Here is a 17212-nt window from a genome sequence, read left to right as displayed (position 1 = left end):
CGTTTTAGATAAATAACGTTAACTGTACCGTTGGCTGCCTGGTGTCACTAAGGGGGGCTGGCAGATGCCTTCTGGAACATTGACCCTATCGAGACAGCGTAGATCGCACGATTTTACTAGTATACACCTTTTTGTTTGCCAAACAAAAAGGAAAAGTACGAGAAGTCGAAATATCAAACCGGGATTTTCAGAAGTAGATCAGGACGAGGATACCACATGATCACGGCACCCGGTGTAAAAACAAAATAAAAATATGGATGTGCAGATGATAGTAGCCTAGTACAAACTTACATTTGTTAATTCGAATGTACTGGTGAACACCAATCCATGAATAGGGTTCTGGGGTGTAAACTCTAGATGAAAGGGAAGATTTGAGAATGAAGCTACAGTATCGCTGTATATTTCTTTGGAATCAATAATTGGAGTATCCCGCCCACCGTATTATGCCAATTTCGTTAGACGAGTTTCCGGTAGAGCATTCAGTCTCGTCTTAACTTCTATAAATCTATGTCAATACACCGTGATACTAGCTTACGCGATATTAGCAAATTTGGAAGGAAATATTTCGAGGCTAGGAAAGAAATATAAGATTAGTACTACGATGCATGTTAGTCTTGTGGCCTACCGACTTCAATTTACCCGTGGCGAATAGCAATTGCAAACATACCAAGTATTTAAAATTATACGAAAGTCAATGGCCAGCTTATAAACCTTGATGTTGCGTTCTGATATTGTAGCTCCGCGAATATTAAAAACGCGAAACGCTTATCCACCGGAATTAGGCTATATCCTACACTCGTAAACGCCTGGTTCGCCAAAGAGTTCGCGGAACAATATCCCTGAAAAAGTAAATGCTTTTGAACGGTACATTTATATTGGTATCGAATGCCAACAAAGCAAATTTTGTGGCAGAGTAGTATCACACTGATAGCATGAACACGTAGGAACATTTTCTTATGTAAGGGGTGGAGCTAAAAGATTATATAAATCAGTAGAATGCTCCACAGACGTCAATCCCCTTGCTCTGGATTATCTTCTTAGGTGTACTCCAGACCTAGCAAACCTTTCTCAGACAAACCCAATTTTATTTTATACGTAACTTCGAAAATACCAAAGCTTTCTCTTGGATCTAGTACTTCCAGAAGCCCTGCCATGGCCCTTTCTATGGAATCGTCCGTTTGCTCTGATATATCATCTCTTGGTGGCAATATGCCTCTTTCGAGATCAGAATATCTTGAGAAGAGCGATATATTCCCTGGACCCTCAGATATACCTCAATTTCGGTCTGTTTTCGTTTACAAGGAGCCATCTGGAGCGAGTTCCGAAAGCGATGCATCCGATAATACAACAACCCAACAACCTGCCTCTGTTTTAGTAGATGCGGTGAAGAAAGTATGGGCCAAGATCCGATCTATGACACTTGACAATGTCGAGAAAGCTGCAATCGATATTTCGAGACGTAGAGCTACATTGCGGTTTAAAGAATGCCTTCAAGAAATTGACGACGCACATGATTTGAACAGAACCAGTTTTGGCGTTCAGATCCCTCGTACAGAATTTCCGTTTGAACATCTTAGTATCCTCGACGACATACTACGCGACCCAATGACTGCTAGTCTCGCGGTAGAGGGAGGAGACGAGGATAAAGGCCTTCAAGAAGATTACATCAATGTATCAATAGTAGATATCCGCAGAAACTCTGACGGGGTTGAAGTTAGTTGCATTATCACCGAGGACCTTGATCGGAGTTAAACCAAGGTAAGAGCGGACCCTAGTTATCTACACTAAATCTGACGGCCGTCGCATTCTAACAGGTATATCGCGTCATAGTTAAGGTGTCCTTGAAAAAAAAAGAGAGACGCGCATACTTTTTTTTTATAGGGAGGGGGGGCTCGCCCTTTGCTATTTCTCGACCTACTTGCCGTAGAGGGTTGAGAGCCAAAGAGGGCGAGGCTAATCCAACCTTTCACATCAGGTTATGTGATATGTGTTGTTTCGTTGGAGTTTTGTCCGCAATCCAACGAGAATCAAGCCTCATAACCACTTTCTTCGTCAAAATCTTGACCTCCATCATTTAGTAGTTCATGAGTTGGTTTGTATTTCCTATTTGTGCTTACTTAGTTATATTGCTACCTTGCCCTCGCAGTCTCCTTCAATTTTGCGCGGGATTTTGAGGCTTGCATTCAGTCTCGTAGCTAGCTGTTATGTTGTGATTTGTCTCATTGATGTTTTAATTGACCAATGCTCTGTATGGATGTCATCTTTAGCTTTCGATGTTCGGGACTTCTAACCTCCTCGGAATGTGTCGTTTCCTTAGGTCTTTATTAATATTTTTACTTCATAGTTCCCTTAGTAGTTTTCGTTGAGATTTTTACCTGTGCTAGGATCGTGTTTTGTTGCATTCTTGTGGCTTTTTTGTGCTACTATGCCTTTTATTGTATCGTAGTCTTGGGCGGGGTTTCCAACCCGCCCTCCAGTAATAAAGCCAATAGTCCCTTTAAGGATATCTACATCTCTTAATACATAATACAAGTGGGCAGGATTCAGCTGTGGTTTTGTGACCAGATGATCAGCGCCATGCTTGGCCGGTTTATGCATTGAACGGCACGCATTTCGGCTGGCTGTCCCGCAGATCCAGTTCTTTTGTTTGGCCGCAGAGAATGTTTAATGCGGGATGGCGGGATGCATTCAAATTGCGTGCGTGGCTTCAGATCCAAGCGGAGCGTGTGGAACCATATATCAGCTTAGCTTGGTTCCTGGTAATGTAATTAGTCCATCATGATAACGATATGCCGTCTATGCCGTCGACAGATCTCGCTGGGATCTAATGAAGGTGATTTAATTAAAACACTTTTTTTTTTATTGTTTGACCATAGCTAACTAGAACAGAGATCGAGGCTAAACAAACACAGGTTAGGCAATCTCGTGTCTGTAATATTATAGCAATAGTGATTACGATCAAAGAAACTTGCTTAAGCATGAGAGGGAAGCAAAAAACAAAACAAAACACTTTTCGTCGGGTAGGAAGGCTCGGAAGACGGCCTGTGCTTATCGTAAAGGAGGGCGCACGAGGTCGTTATTTATGCACCTTGATATCTAGTCGCAGAAGCCACTTTCTGTAAGAAGCAAAGGATTGCCTGTTGAACCTCGATATCGGAAAACAATGAGGGGTAAAGTAGCTGGGGCTACAAGAAATCGATGCCAAAGGCGGATGATAACACAGGAAACATAAAATATCCGTATAAGAGAAACATATTGAAAACAGCTGGGTGTCGAATTGAAATAAGAAGAATAAAAATTAAGAAGAAACCTTGAAGTCACATATGAATCCGAGATGAAAAAAGAGTGACCTGGTCACAATCGCCAGGCGGGGTAGGTAGACAAGCGCAGGAAGGCAAACGTGCAAAAACGTGCTGAACAAGACAAGGGCATGGGATATTAATGTCGCACAGAACTCCAAGTAATCGACGGCGGAACTCAGGAAACAATATGCATGCTTGAAGCCACAAGCGTCAACTGAAGTGAACTTGGGTATGATCCACAGGGGTTATTCAGATGAACATGAATGCCGGTTTTCCAGCTTGGTTTAAGACACCCATTCGACCCAAGGCTGGCCTGGAGGACTTTTCCCAGTTCTCCTTGATCTGGCTTCAGTCAACCGATATTCTCAGTCTCAGCTAGTTATCTAGTGCCTGCACTGAAAATAACCGCTTTCTTGATGCACGAGAATGCTAGCTGAAACATCTGGCAATATGCTGCCAACCCCTCGGTTTCTGGAGCGCCTGGTCGTTCTTTAGGATGGGATTCCCACAAAATGATACAATAATAATGATAACTCGAAATCTAAAAAAAAAAAAAAAATTTGGAAAAGAGAAAGCAAAGGAAAAGGGACAGAAGCTGTTCAAGGAAGAACAGAAAGGCGAAGGTTGGACAGGCAGGCCTTGTTGTGCAGTTAAACCGTTGGGTTAGGCTGGAGTCGACCTGCCACTCGCAACACATATCAGTATGGTACCCGAGAAGCTCTTCTGGAATGAATCTCTCCATATGATGGCTAGTACTAATTGGATACTCTGCCAACAGGTTCTCGTACCCTTTAACCCTATCGCCTAGTGGGTGGTTGGCATTTCTGATTCACCTGCGTCGGGCATGTCCTCGGTTGGAGAGATCTTAAGAGTTCTCTCGATAAAAGGGATAGGTGGCCTTGGGGGAATCAAGAGTGGTCGGTCTGAAGCAGTTCCATTACTCATTGTCGCATCCACTGAGTCGCCCTCGGTGCTTTGGTCTCCTGCTTCTGTTCCTATGGTATGATCACTTCGAGGGGGAAACATCCTGTCGATGTTGAGATCTTCGGCGGGGTAGATTGATCTCGTGAACGAGCCTCCAGGGTAGATGGAATTCCCGTATGGGTCTTCGATCGGACCGCGACCGTATGCTGCAGCAGAGATTGGGCACGGGGCCCTAAAAATGTTCATCAGACCCTCTGGAAGGGCCTGGATCAAGAAATCCTTGATTTCGCGACAAGAGGTGGGCTGGTTACCAGAATTGTCGCTCAAGACAGACACGTTACTAGAGGGAAACTCTTCTGAAAGGCTCACGGGGACCACAATGCGTTCAATGTTTCTAGCAGCACCCGCGTCGAGTTCAGTATTAGTTTTATCGTCAATATCCACCCCAGCTTCGTCAATTTCACCGGAACCACCATAGACCGCACCGTCGCGGGACTCGTTTAGAGTGCGGTTAGACACAGGAGCATCAACGGCCGTATCATCAGCTTCGAAAATCTCATCCAGGAGCTCCGTACAGCCACACGGGAGATCATTCGATTGGCTGGCTGTAGTGAAAAGGGTTCCCGTCGGCTGGTGATGATCTTTGTGTATTACCCCGCGGCTAGGCAATCGGCTTTCACTAATGTTTCTTGCCGCTCTAGAGCCCTGCACCCCTGCGGATCGAGGGCTTCTTCGGGTTTTCTTGACTCTGTTTTGAACCCGGCAGTGCGAATATAGTTTCCAGGAACCACATTCACCATTGCAGTCGCCCGAGGTCATCATCTGATTTCTCTGATTCAGAGTTGGCCCCCACTCTTTAGTTTCCTGGCGCCGCGGAAAACTTTTAGGAAAACTGCCTGCGTAGCGAAGACTTCTTAGTCTTCTTAGCACACGCATATAACAAAGCACCACTAAAATGGGTTCAAGAGATGATCCTCTTCAACGCTGGATGGAGGACTCTAGAAAGTCTCGCGAGTGTAGTGTTTTCGACGTAGGACTCGTCCTGAACAGCAACTGATTCCGAAGGATAGGTAGTCGGTTGTCTCGTCGCTAGACTCAACTGTGATAGTTGGTTACTTCTACTCAATACAACCTCGCCGATCGACACAGCCGAGAGATGAAAGTTTTCCCCAGGCAGGATCAAGTCAATCCGCGTATCTTACACGCAAATTACTCGATCTATTACTGGAAACAACGTTGGAATGTGTCGTACAAAAGTCGATGAGCGGCGTCGCGGGGCAGCAATGACAGCTGCGGTTTTAAAGCTGTCTTCTAAGGCGAGCAACAGACCCTTGGGGGCGTTTTGAGCGGAGAGACCACCAACTCAGTCAGAATGTGAAGTTCCTTCCGTGTATCTGAGAGATCTTAGCTGGCACAAAATACTTACTTCTTATTTTGGTAGGGGTTCTGATAGATTACAGCTAGCTCAAGGACCCTCAATACTCTTCCTCCCCTTCTGTTCTTTCGATGGTCGACAGTACAAGTTCAAATATTTCTTACCGACGCGGTCGGGCTAGTATTTGCATACGTCAACTACACTCATCGCCCCCTTCGAGCCAGAAACTCGGCGGGCTAGAAGGGAAGATGTGACTTTACCTTAATAACTCAAACAACAATATTTTGTCCTAGTCAAGGCTGCCTCGGCTATGGAAAATGATGAACGCACCGATATAAGGGCTATAACCGAGTTCTTAACGACTGGATTCCCCTTGTCGTAGGAGGAATGATATTAGATGAAGTTTCGAAGCAGTACTGCCTCGAAGAGTATTGAAACGGTGAGTACAAGCAAAAACGTGTAGGACAGAAGGCGGAAAATCAAGGAGGATGTCAGTTTTCTTTTAATACAAGAACTAATTGGACAAACATTACGACTCTTCGGTGCTTTTCCGTGGTCCACTTTCATCACTTGCCCACGCTGAAAAAAAAAGACGAGCGATACAAATGGTTTTGTACCAGCCTTTGACGAAATGGCAGTCATGGAAATGGATCCAATATTCAATCAGACCATCCGAATCGATACAAGCCGGACTGGACGGCGGTCTCCCTGAAATACAGACCAGAAATTTCCACGCAACGACTACTCACAATATTCTTATTTACGTACCTTTCGCTCAGAAGAGGGAAACCTTGTAACTTCTATCTCGATCGCCTCTTTGCTGTGAGTGTATTCGGGCTATTCTAGTATCAATTTAAGGATATGCTCTCCTCCAGTAGGTGATGAAAGTATTGGTTCAGAAACAAAGTCTCGACGTTTTTAAGGTCAGCAGTAGCCACCAGAGCCTCGTGCAAACTGGGTAGATTCAACAATACTTCTAACAGCATCGCTCGTTTCTGTCTTAGGCAGCAACGCTTGAAAGTTTCCCTCATTCGTTTTACTTGCACATACCTCTTAGAATTCCGCAGATAACGCTCAATGAATAAAATGATTTCAATCATCATACGACTTTCTATCAGTGTTATGTGTATGCTTTGAAGGTTCAACCAAGGGGGCTGTGCATTTGCCCACAAGCGTGGTTGAACTGCGGACAACTGACGATAGCCTCAAAACCATGCAAAATGCTGGCTTATCCCGCCCGAAATCAGACTGGAAGCCTTCTTATTTCCATGGTTTTCGGCAAGAAATATATTGATGAAGAAATTCAAAAGCGAGAAAATCGACACACTTACCCGTAATAAAGTGTACTAGTCGATTAAGTTTTGCTCAGCAGAATCATTCGAAAGTGAATCGTGAGCCAGCATAAATACAAGAAGCAAACAGTTTGAGTACAGAGTATTCATTCGGACAAGCTCCTGAAGTTGTTAAAGTGTCGTATTTAGGGCTTTAGTTACCAAATTCGAATGCGCCTTCCAGGCTCTAAAACACTTGTCTTTTTGTTTTTCAGGAGACTTAAGCTAGGTCGAATATTGGTGAGTGCCGTACAGTCACATGTATGGATGTACACACATAGAATGGGGGTTGGTGTCTGTGGTATCGAGAAATAGTCTAAGAGAAGATGCATGGGAGCAGGTCCGCCGAAAGTTCCCACACTAATGGGCAGACAAAGCAAAAGCTTTCTTTGCCGGCTAGATCCTATTTCGAACCAAGCCAGCCACTAGCCAGTCGGGCGGTTTTGACCCACTACAGTGTTTGTAGCCACTTCATAACCTGGTTCCCGTCGATGTAGGTGCGAACGTACAGACTCTGTGCACATTCGATACACAAGCCACCACACTATTTGCTTTTGATCAATTGACCATGACTGACGCGGTGATTGTGATATATCACATAAGATACTTTTCTTCGATGCAAAATGCTGTGCATCGTTTGTCCTTAATTTCCAGGTTGTTTTAGGGACGTCTGGAAAGGATCAAAAAGTTATCGGGCGAGAGTTCATCCATGTTTCCACAATTTGTACATGTACTAGAATGGATTGTCGATTTGGCTTGAGGACTCTAGATCCTAAGAGCCAAAAACTAACCTCTATCGCGGGTAGTTTGCGCCCCAAGTTTCAATTCATTACCCCAGAGTTCTCTTCGATCTTGGGCTAAAAATTACTCATAACTGTAGGGTTAAGTATCGGCTGACAAGGACTCTCTAGATACCCGGCAATCCACTAAGCTGTCTTTTTTCCCTATATGGTAAATCTCTAGTTTTCACCTATGGTACCCACACATACCTTGTCGACAAGAATATCAATATATTAAATACAAGTGGGGGTAACAGTGTCTAGCTGATGTAAATAAATTAAATTGGCTCAAGTTGACGAACTGACCAGCTTCCGGCAATTAAAACACCCATACTATGTAGACTCCTGGTCTAGTAACTAAGATATGTCGTTGCTTTTTGGAAAGTTTCCTAGCAATGCGACGACGTTGATGGTATGGTGGTTGAGTTTTCCGCATAATTAAGACTTAGAACGCAAAGTTCTTTGATGTAAACCGTAGCAATCGCGTTCGTCTCTTTTCCGTGCCCGTTACGCCCTTCCCCGGCACTTCTTTTGTTTAGCTCGCTTGTTGCAACCTCAGGATGAAGTCTCACCCTGTATACCCACAACATACATAAAATTCAGATTTATACCATAAGCTTCTAATTATTTGTGCGCATTTTTGTTGTTCGGTAGTCAGTTGAACGGATTCGGATTTTCCCTTTTGCCCCCCAATATTATTCATTAGGGGACCATGGGGATAGGATCCTGAGGAAACCGGAGGATTTTTTTAAATTTTATGCAGCGTCGGACAATGACCCCTGGGAGAACTAGGAAACGTTGCCTTCATCCCAAAGCAAGACACGGGTTGGATCATGCACCGGGAGATTTTAGCCGCGAGTGTCTCTGACGGGTTCCTGTATGTGCATAATAGTCCTATTGGAATTTCTCAAATCAGGACTCAGCATCATTTACCCAAATACGTGGCGCGATATGGAGACACAAAGACTGCACTAGCCTCCGGGAGGTTTTTCATGTGGCACTAGCCTTGCGTGTATCGTCGATATAATGACCGGTGGAACTTAAGCCGAAACCCGAAAAGGATATCCAAATCCAAAATTTCATCCGAGAAATGGCAAATTATGTTTGAAAAAGTTGACTCTAGTCAGTCCCTCGCTGTAAGCTCGGCTGTCCTACAGCTACATCATATGAACTTCTAGATATCAGATCATTAGACTGAGATATGGTTTGCGGTTGTCCTGCCCAGCTGTACATACTTACATTCATTACTTCTGCTCTTCTCTATCGAGGTAAGGTCTAAAATCGTTTGCACTCACTCGGCTTTCTTCCTGATGAGGATGTTAGACTGTCAAGGGTCCGTCCAAATGCGGAGAGGTCCTTTCCAACGAGTGGTTTTAAGGTACGATTTGCCACAGTTTGTGCATGACTATGAGAGTGGGATTTACCGTGTAACTAGGTACTTGTTATAACGTTACACAAAATCATGCTAGCATGCGCATGCTTCCTGATGGAACTACTCCGTAAACTACTTTGTGACCCCAAATGGAGTATCTCAAGGGCTCAGCCACAGTACTTACCAAATGGGTTTCGAAGACCAGGAGATATTCGTCTGCCTCGACCGCAGTGATGAAGCAAGACATAGCTATGGATGTCTATCAGCGTATACTCTTACTTTGATCGATCGATCGACGGCTCGCTTGTAGCTATGTGCCTGTATGGCTGTGCTGGTACGCAACTAACCAGCCCCAACCGCTATGCAGCTATCTACTTACACGCCTTACCTACACACTGCTTAATTTCGGCCATAGTGGATGAATACTAACCATGTATACCCGGCCACTTCTTGGTGGCTCCTTTTTGATCGCAGGTTGCACGATCTATCAGATCCTTTATGAAGATCAATGAAACGCTTATGCGATTATTTAATATTACCCAACAAATTGGAGTTTTTGTAGGAATTCGTTAGGTAATGGCCCCAAAAGTGACGCCTCTCTTTGCGACGTCTGCGAACGAGACCGAGTATTAATGCTGTACTATTGTAGTAAAGTTTATTCGGCGATTAATATACCCTGTCAATCCATTCGCATACGGCCAATTCCTGTGTTGATATTCGTGGACAATTTATTTAGCTATAGACGCATGTGATCGATTCCTACGCTGAGCCTCAGATATAGACATTTTATCGGTCTAGCGAGCCGGCAAGAGTGAGACCGCAAGTGCCAACAATTTCATGGGCTCGGAAATAGAGACATGCTGTCAGAAACCATATAACAGTTGCAATATTTTCCGTGAGGAGTTTGCGCAAGTATCGTAAACGAGGTTGAGGGAGAAAGGGCCCCACGACAACAGGCGACGAGCAGGGCTGATTGAGCCCCATTTCGCGAATAGCCTTCCGATCCCGAGAAATCGTCCCGATATCGATAGTATAGTTCTTTATTGCTTTTTCATGGATATGGGTCAAACATTGACTTGGGTTAATCTAATTGGCACCCAACATTCAAACGAATTCCGGTGGCTAATTTACTGGTTGGACTTTCCTTGCTGCATTTACCAGTCGGCGAGGTGGTGGGCACCTGGAAGGTGAAAACCCTCAGAATCGAACGTCTCTATCCAACGTCGCGACGGCTCAAATTTAGTTGGAATATCCGAGTGCGGGGTCGCGTGAGTGCATGCATCCCTACACGGTATAAGTATGTATATCTCATTTGTTAGGTTTAAACATTGAGCGATATATTGGCCAAGTTTTGGTCTGAAGGGATTCAATCGGGGCCAGTCCCCACAGTTTGCCATTAACCCCAGAAATAGAGCAGTTTGGGGAACTAATTCAAAAGAGACCCCACGCCAGACCAAATGCACATGTCATTTTCGGATTTCCCCACGCCGCATCACTTTGAGACATAATGAGATCTGCTTTGTGACACCCTGAGCATGAGTTAATTAAGCCTCTAGAAAAATTTTTTTTTGTGGGTATGCTTTGCGAGCTGCCAAGTTAGACCACTATGTGGGTTCCACTCCTGCATCCTATAGATTCAAGGCGACTATTGCAAATTTCGGTCCGCAGGATCAATAGATTTCCCAATACAAGGTATTTTCCCGCTGTCTGTCACATATGTGTCGGTGTAAACGTTGTACGCCTCATATATTTTAGTATCATCTTGGAATCACATCCTTTGTGTAGACGGCCGCCTCACTTTGATCGAGAAGTACTAAACGAGTTAGCTTCAGCTTTCAGATGGCAGAAAAATTATCAGGGTCCAATTCCTGACTCATGTTAACCAGTGTGCTCAGGGTTGCTAAATAATTCGTTGGAGTTTGGCTTATGGTATCTGTCATGAATCTTCGTTCGTAGAAATAGTAATTGCCAGAGTGCTTGCGAAAGTGCCTGCAGTGACATCAAAGTTCATTACAGATTATTTGCCTCACCTTAAAGATTAGCTGGCCTTTTTGACTTTCACGGGGTCACCTAGACAGGTTGGTAAACTTATTAATATACATTGTCTTAGTCTAGGACCAGTAAGTATAGCTTATCAAGAGTCTAGACTAGTAACGATATTGTGAATGCTCGGAGTTATGACTTCGTAGTGGTGTTAACATGTTTGTCACACCGATCACATAATACGTGCCTCGGCCAGCTGCAAAAGTGGCCCAATAAGCTTACCACAACGTTCATTATAAATCTATCTACCTTATGACGATAGGGAAACCGGTATTCACGGGCTTTCACGTTAAATGTAGCTGTGGTTGAATTTGAATTTATAATATTTAAATAATTCACCTCTTCGCGCATTTCTTTGACACCGAGACCGTTGATAAATCATAAATGTGAAATTATAAGCTATCAACAACCCGCGTCAGTCGAGCTATTAATATTAGCATACCGTAACCCTACAGCGGCAATATGATCAATATTAGTTTATTCGACTGGGGCTTGGGTACAGAGGTGTGCTTCTGTAATATTTTGACTGCTTTTCATACTGTTCATGGGCAATATATGCGGTGCGAAAATCAAAGAAATCCTATACTTACCAGTTATCTTCTAAATGGAATTATGGTAAGCTGCTAGGCCACCTTTGTATCCAGAATTCCGCTTCTCTTTTGATAAATGAATCGGGTTTCGTTCAAATACTGTAGTTTAGCCGCCCTTGGTGAAGTATTAGGATGGAGGTATCGCCTCGGCCGATCGGATTCATATGTAGTTATCATTGAGGGCTGCCAGGGTAGGGCTTCACTTCACCAAACCACGCTGGTTTGTGTTGTTTTTCATTCGAAGTCGTTTCCTCCTGGCCTCGTCACAAAAGGTTCTTCAGGCCTATGTGAACGACAAAAGACAGAACCTTTTCACCAGCAAATTTTAGCCATAGATAGATAGATAGCAACTAGTTATATCAGGGGCTGGGGGGTTCGATCAGTTCCTAACTACCGAGGTGCATACGGATATCAGTGTCGAACTGAATCCATAGGACTTGAATGCCAGTTTCGGCATCCGAATAACCTAGATATTAAAGACGATTTCGGGATTCAGGGTTACTAGGGACTAGCAATCGGTTGTAAGTACTTACAAGTTAAGAATTTCGGGGAGAACTTGGCGAAGCTTAAAAACAAATTGTTAGAATTATCATACTCAAGTCGACAGATAAATTCTATTTTAAACAACTTATACTGCTTGATATCATACTGTAAATATTGTAGAGTATCTGTAGTTCTAAGGAAAATAGAGCTAATGTGGCCTCGTGCCTAGACACACTAAAGTGCCATGAGAATAAACTGTGCTTTCAAAGCTAGGCATTTTAATGCTGTAGGACTGGGGATGTCTGCTCAGCTCTTGTTTGAATAAATATTTCGTCAGGCTCTTAAAATATAGTCGGTGTGTTTATTTTTCTTTGGTCATATTAACGTAGGTAATGACCTGTTAGATTCGGAGAGGTGAATGCAGCAAATTCTAGACTTTACTGGCCACTGTTTATCTAACTAACAATATCACCGGGGAGTACAAGACCAAAAAGACTATTCGTATATTTGGAATATGCGCGGGCTTGACTGCAAGCCATGGAACTACGATTTGAAGCCTATTATTTGATCCCTCAACAGCTGGATATATATCCACTGTAAGAGGCTGATAATATAAGATTAGTTCGTGGGGGTCTACTGAAGTTTCTCTAATTAGAGCATGCAGAAGATGCCGAAAACATTTTATTTGGACTAAATTTACAAATCAGTCCTCACATCAGTTCATAGAAGAGGATTCTACTTTGGAGCTCTCTGGTGCTTTCGGAGCTATTTATTGACGGCTCTGAAAATTCACTATTTTCATTTTCTATCATTCCCATTTGGGAAACATAATGGAGTTCATGCGATAATGTCTCTTCTTCAGGCCTGTATGTTGTTTCTTTTTGTGTAACTTAGGACTAGACATTGCCGAGCCTCGTGCCTGAGGCTTATTTATTTTTAACTGCAAAATTGCAGAGTTGTGCAACTTGCCAACTTGTCTCGGACTACCCTCCGACGGATGACTGTGTTCTATCGTTTATAAACCCCACCGGTGGTTCGAATGAGGCAAAAAACTGTGCTAGCCGTTTAGCCGCAAAATCCAACAAATTCTCATAACACTCTAGTCAATATAACGCCATCTCTCTATCCCCTTCAGCTAGTGCTGGTCTCCATAACGTGCTAATAACATGATGCTTTGAATTGTTTTGATCTTCATCAACCCCCTGTAAGAATCCTTAATCTTATATTTCAGTAGTGGTCAAATCAACTCATAATTCATCTGGACGGTATGCATCTAGTTAGTGTAGCGAGGAGGCGACCCTGCGGCCCACCAAACCACGAGCTATTTCAAGTCTCTGAACGGAGCATCGATTTAAGCAGTGCTATATGATATTTGTGTCACGACATGGCTATCTAGACTTCACTGGGCCCCGTTTTACTACGGTTCGCACTTCTAAGTCCGAACGATATCAGTATAGATCAATGATTAATATGCGCAATATTTTGCGCAATGAGAACTTGCTAGCCTACTCCGGCCAAGTTAATTAAACTAGTGCCCATGAAGGGAAGAGATTTCAGTCTATAAAATAGGATTGAATCTCATGTCTGCAGGTAGATACCATTATCCCCGAGTTCTCTACATGAGCCAGTTGTAGCCAAAAGTACGTTCATATCTTCAAAATTTCGAGTACTAGCGCGCGAGAGTTACTATACTTCATTATTATCATGTATTTCAGTCGACCCCCCCCCCGGTTTTCTGTTGGTTTTGGTCGTAACCGATGCATCGGCGTCTTTGATACTCCCCGGAAACCGATAAGAGTTGCAAGAACGGGGTTACTGTGAGTTCCTTTAGCTAGTTATATCCTGGCCTAACATATACTTTGTACTGACAATTCATACAACATAGGCCTACCGGTAAAGACTGTAACCAGATACTCGGCTAAAACGACGACGAATTATTCAAAGACCAAAACAACTACTGTCGTTAAGACAAAGACCCTTCCCGTGAAGACGACCACGAAGACCTTTCCTGCGAAAACGGCTACAAAAACTCATCCCGCCAAAACTGCCACAACGACTAAAACGAAAATGACGACGATAACTCTTCCTACTGTGACATCAACGACTATAACAACCAAGACCGAGACTAGCACAACGTCTTCCCCTGCACAAACAACAACAACTACTGTGACTCTCCCTGGTGAGGTAACCACTACAACTTCGACAGTCGTCGCCACGCCTAGTGCACTACCTGATACGAGCTGCGATAATGTCGGTCTTGAAGTCGTAATATACAACTCTCCCTTCTAAGAAACCGGCGGCCTACAAGCTGAGAATGATTTCACTTTTTTCAAAGCAGTCGGTCCCTACAATACCGGCATCACTAGTATTCTAGGCCTCGTAGCAAACATCAACGGGACCTCCCCTCATGACTTTACGGTTCAAGATGCCGCAACCAACTTATACGCCCTAGCCTACCGTAGTTTCTTCTACGCCCCCAGGATCGGGAGATATAAGTTCCAAATCCTCCAAGCCGATAACCTTGCTGTATTGTGGCGTCGTGGGAAGGCGATCGTTGGGTGGTCGAAGAATAATGCCGATACAGTCGCTTACTATACAAGTGGCCCCACTTTAGCTTCATACGACTTATATCTTACCGCTGGAGGATATCTTCCATTTAAATTCCCGTTGGAGGATAGCGGCCGGCCGTGCGGTTATGTATTTGCAGTTAGTTATAGTTCTGGAGATGAGTATTTCGTGCGAGGTGTTTTTGCACCATACTTTGTTCGACGCACTTGCGATCCAAACACTGCAGATTTGTTCCCAGCTCTTGGGAAAGAGACTTAATTAATGTCAGGAATGGGTGAACACGATGGATTGAGATGGATTTAAATCACTTTTATTCCTTCTAGGGGGTGTAATATGTCATGAATATATTCTACCTAGCGCTGTATTACAAGATGAGATATTTTTATTCTATAGCATGAGGAGCACGAGTATAAAGATTGAGATTTTTCTTCCCTTCTTCTACTAGGCGTGATCGTCGGCTTTTGGTATACAGATCCGTGGGAATATACAGTTGGAGTTTTGAGGCTGTAACAACTAGTTGGTGGTAGTGGTAGCGATCGAGAAGGTGCAAATGCTTGGTTTATAGCCTTGTATAATATTCATCGAGGAAGCTTGTTGGTCGTCAGGTTTAGGTTTAAAACGCAACGGTTAACGTTGTCTCATGAAAAGTGCAAGCTACCCTGGTCTTGGGGCAACCTAAAGTGCACTGTTTGGTCGACAGACTGTCATCTCAGGAGTCAGACAACCTCAATCTAGATATATATGATTATATAATAGCGTCATCGAACGGCAGATTTATGCCAGGATTAAATTTGCGGATTGCTGGTATGCTTTGTCAAAATGTTGATGACGTGGAGGGTGACGTAGTCACGGCAAGGCGGGTATACCTGTGGTGTTTCTCATTTGGCTTTTGGTATATCTACGTTATGGTACTATGAATGTCGGCTAGGTAACAACTTAGAAGGCTTGAAGGATGGCTGCATTTTGGTAATGCTGTTTCACGTCGGAATCTAGCCTCGAATCCGGGAGTTGTTGTGGACCAATATTGCGGATTGTGTATTCTGGCTTTGGGTATTTGCATATCGGCCGGGAAAAAACCCCTTAGGTCTATCTCTCTAAGAAGGTCCCGAGACTACTGTCTAAGCAGGCCCCGCCGTCTTCTCCAGGCCGCGTGACGACGTACTCCATCCTATCGGCTGCCAAATGTGTTGGCAGGTCGTGTGGGATTTTGTGTGTTGTGTTAGATTGAGAACCGTTATCCCATCTCAGGCGCGACGCATCGGCGGGAGCACATCCAAAGTCGACTTACCCAAGGCATTGGAAAAGCCGCGGGATCCAGGCATAGATACTTACTTAGATGTCCGCATTACTGCATGTATAAATGATCCTGCCGGGTTTAATCTGTCTTATGAATATACGAATTGCTTACTAATCTACGGTCGTATGGCCTGATGATAAGCTCTTTTGTGGATGTATGCATGCTAGAAAAAAGACTATAAGAGGCCGACCCTCGTGCGAGCGAATTGAGTTCGAGCCTAGGAATTCAAAAGATGATCTCTACAGGCAACCTGAAAAAAAAAGCCCAAAACGATTGAAAACTTGAGGATAAATTACGAAGGCCTACGTATGCGTGCGCCCTCTGACTCCTACGAGGCCTTTTATATTTCCCAGCCGTCTCTTGGTTTAGTACAAAAGGTCTACAATTTGTACAAAAAGTTGAAAGAGAGGTACAAAAGATCGAATGTTTGGTTTGATACGCAGGCGGCGGCAGAACTCTGCCTTGGTCAAATTGACCCGTTCAGGATTGTTTGTCCAATGTCTTGACGTTTGTCGTGCCTAAATTGCGATATTGAGACCTCTGGTGTCACAGCCCAAGGGGTCTAAACCTTGTTCAGTACCTTTAAAATTGCTTGTTTGCGATGCTTTGGCCTTGCATATGCAGCTAGCCGAAGAGAGAGAGGATTGCGCTTTTGGCTCTGCTTTGTCGATTTGCTTAGCCGAATTCGAGAGCGAATTTGCGGTGGAGTTGTGGTTAAAAGTTGGGAGATAAATGCTCTGCTCTGTTACTAGGGCTGAATGCCTCAATGCGGTGTCTAGTCGAATCTGGCAATGATTTGCGAGGAGTAAACACATGTTCGCTCCCGAGGCTTGCGCTTGTTCTCAACGTCACCGATCAAAGAAAGGCTCAAGGCAGGATCCAGCCCTTTCACGGTTTTCTAGTCTTTATCGTCTATAAGAGAAGGGCTTCCCTCAAGAATCTTAAATCTTCTCCTTCTCCTCTCTTCATCCTAAATTAGCATTAACAACGAACAGATACCAATTAAACCAAATTTCATTGCATTGGAGTGTCTCTATTCTATACTCACACCCCTTCAGATAGATACCTTCTCAAAATTACTATTTTATATACTTCCCAGATATCCCATTCTCTATCTATCTATTTTCTCTGAAAACAATACAGTCAAG

General features: G+C 43.8%; 2 protein-coding genes across 2 annotated transcripts; one reads left to right on the top strand and one right to left on the bottom strand.

Annotated features, from left to right (window-relative positions):
* Positions 1-1209: 1209 nt before the first annotated feature.
* Positions 1210-1834, top strand: DFL_003040 (uncharacterized protein; the record flags this gene model as incomplete). Its single annotated transcript, XM_067631915.1, has 3 exons — positions 1210-1623; positions 1685-1758; positions 1831-1834. 3 exons carry the CDS (start codon positions 1210-1212, stop codon positions 1832-1834), a joined length of 492 nt encoding a protein of 163 aa, XP_067494413.1.
* Positions 1835-4106: 2272 nt separating this feature from the next.
* DFL_003039 (uncharacterized protein) lies at positions 4107-5045 on the bottom strand (the record flags this gene model as incomplete). Its single annotated transcript, XM_067631913.1, has 1 exon — positions 4107-5045. The coding sequence occupies one exon, from the start codon at positions 5043-5045 to the stop codon at positions 4107-4109; it is 939 nt and encodes a 312-aa protein (XP_067494412.1).
* Positions 5046-17212: the final 12167 nt, after the last annotated feature.

Source organism: Arthrobotrys flagrans (genome assembly GCF_004000055.1).
Source record: "Arthrobotrys flagrans strain CBS H-5679 chromosome Unknown unitig_3, whole genome shotgun sequence".
Taxonomy (NCBI): domain Eukaryota; kingdom Fungi; phylum Ascomycota; class Orbiliomycetes; order Orbiliales; family Orbiliaceae; genus Arthrobotrys; species Arthrobotrys flagrans.
This window is presented reverse-complemented; position numbering and strand designations above follow the sequence as displayed.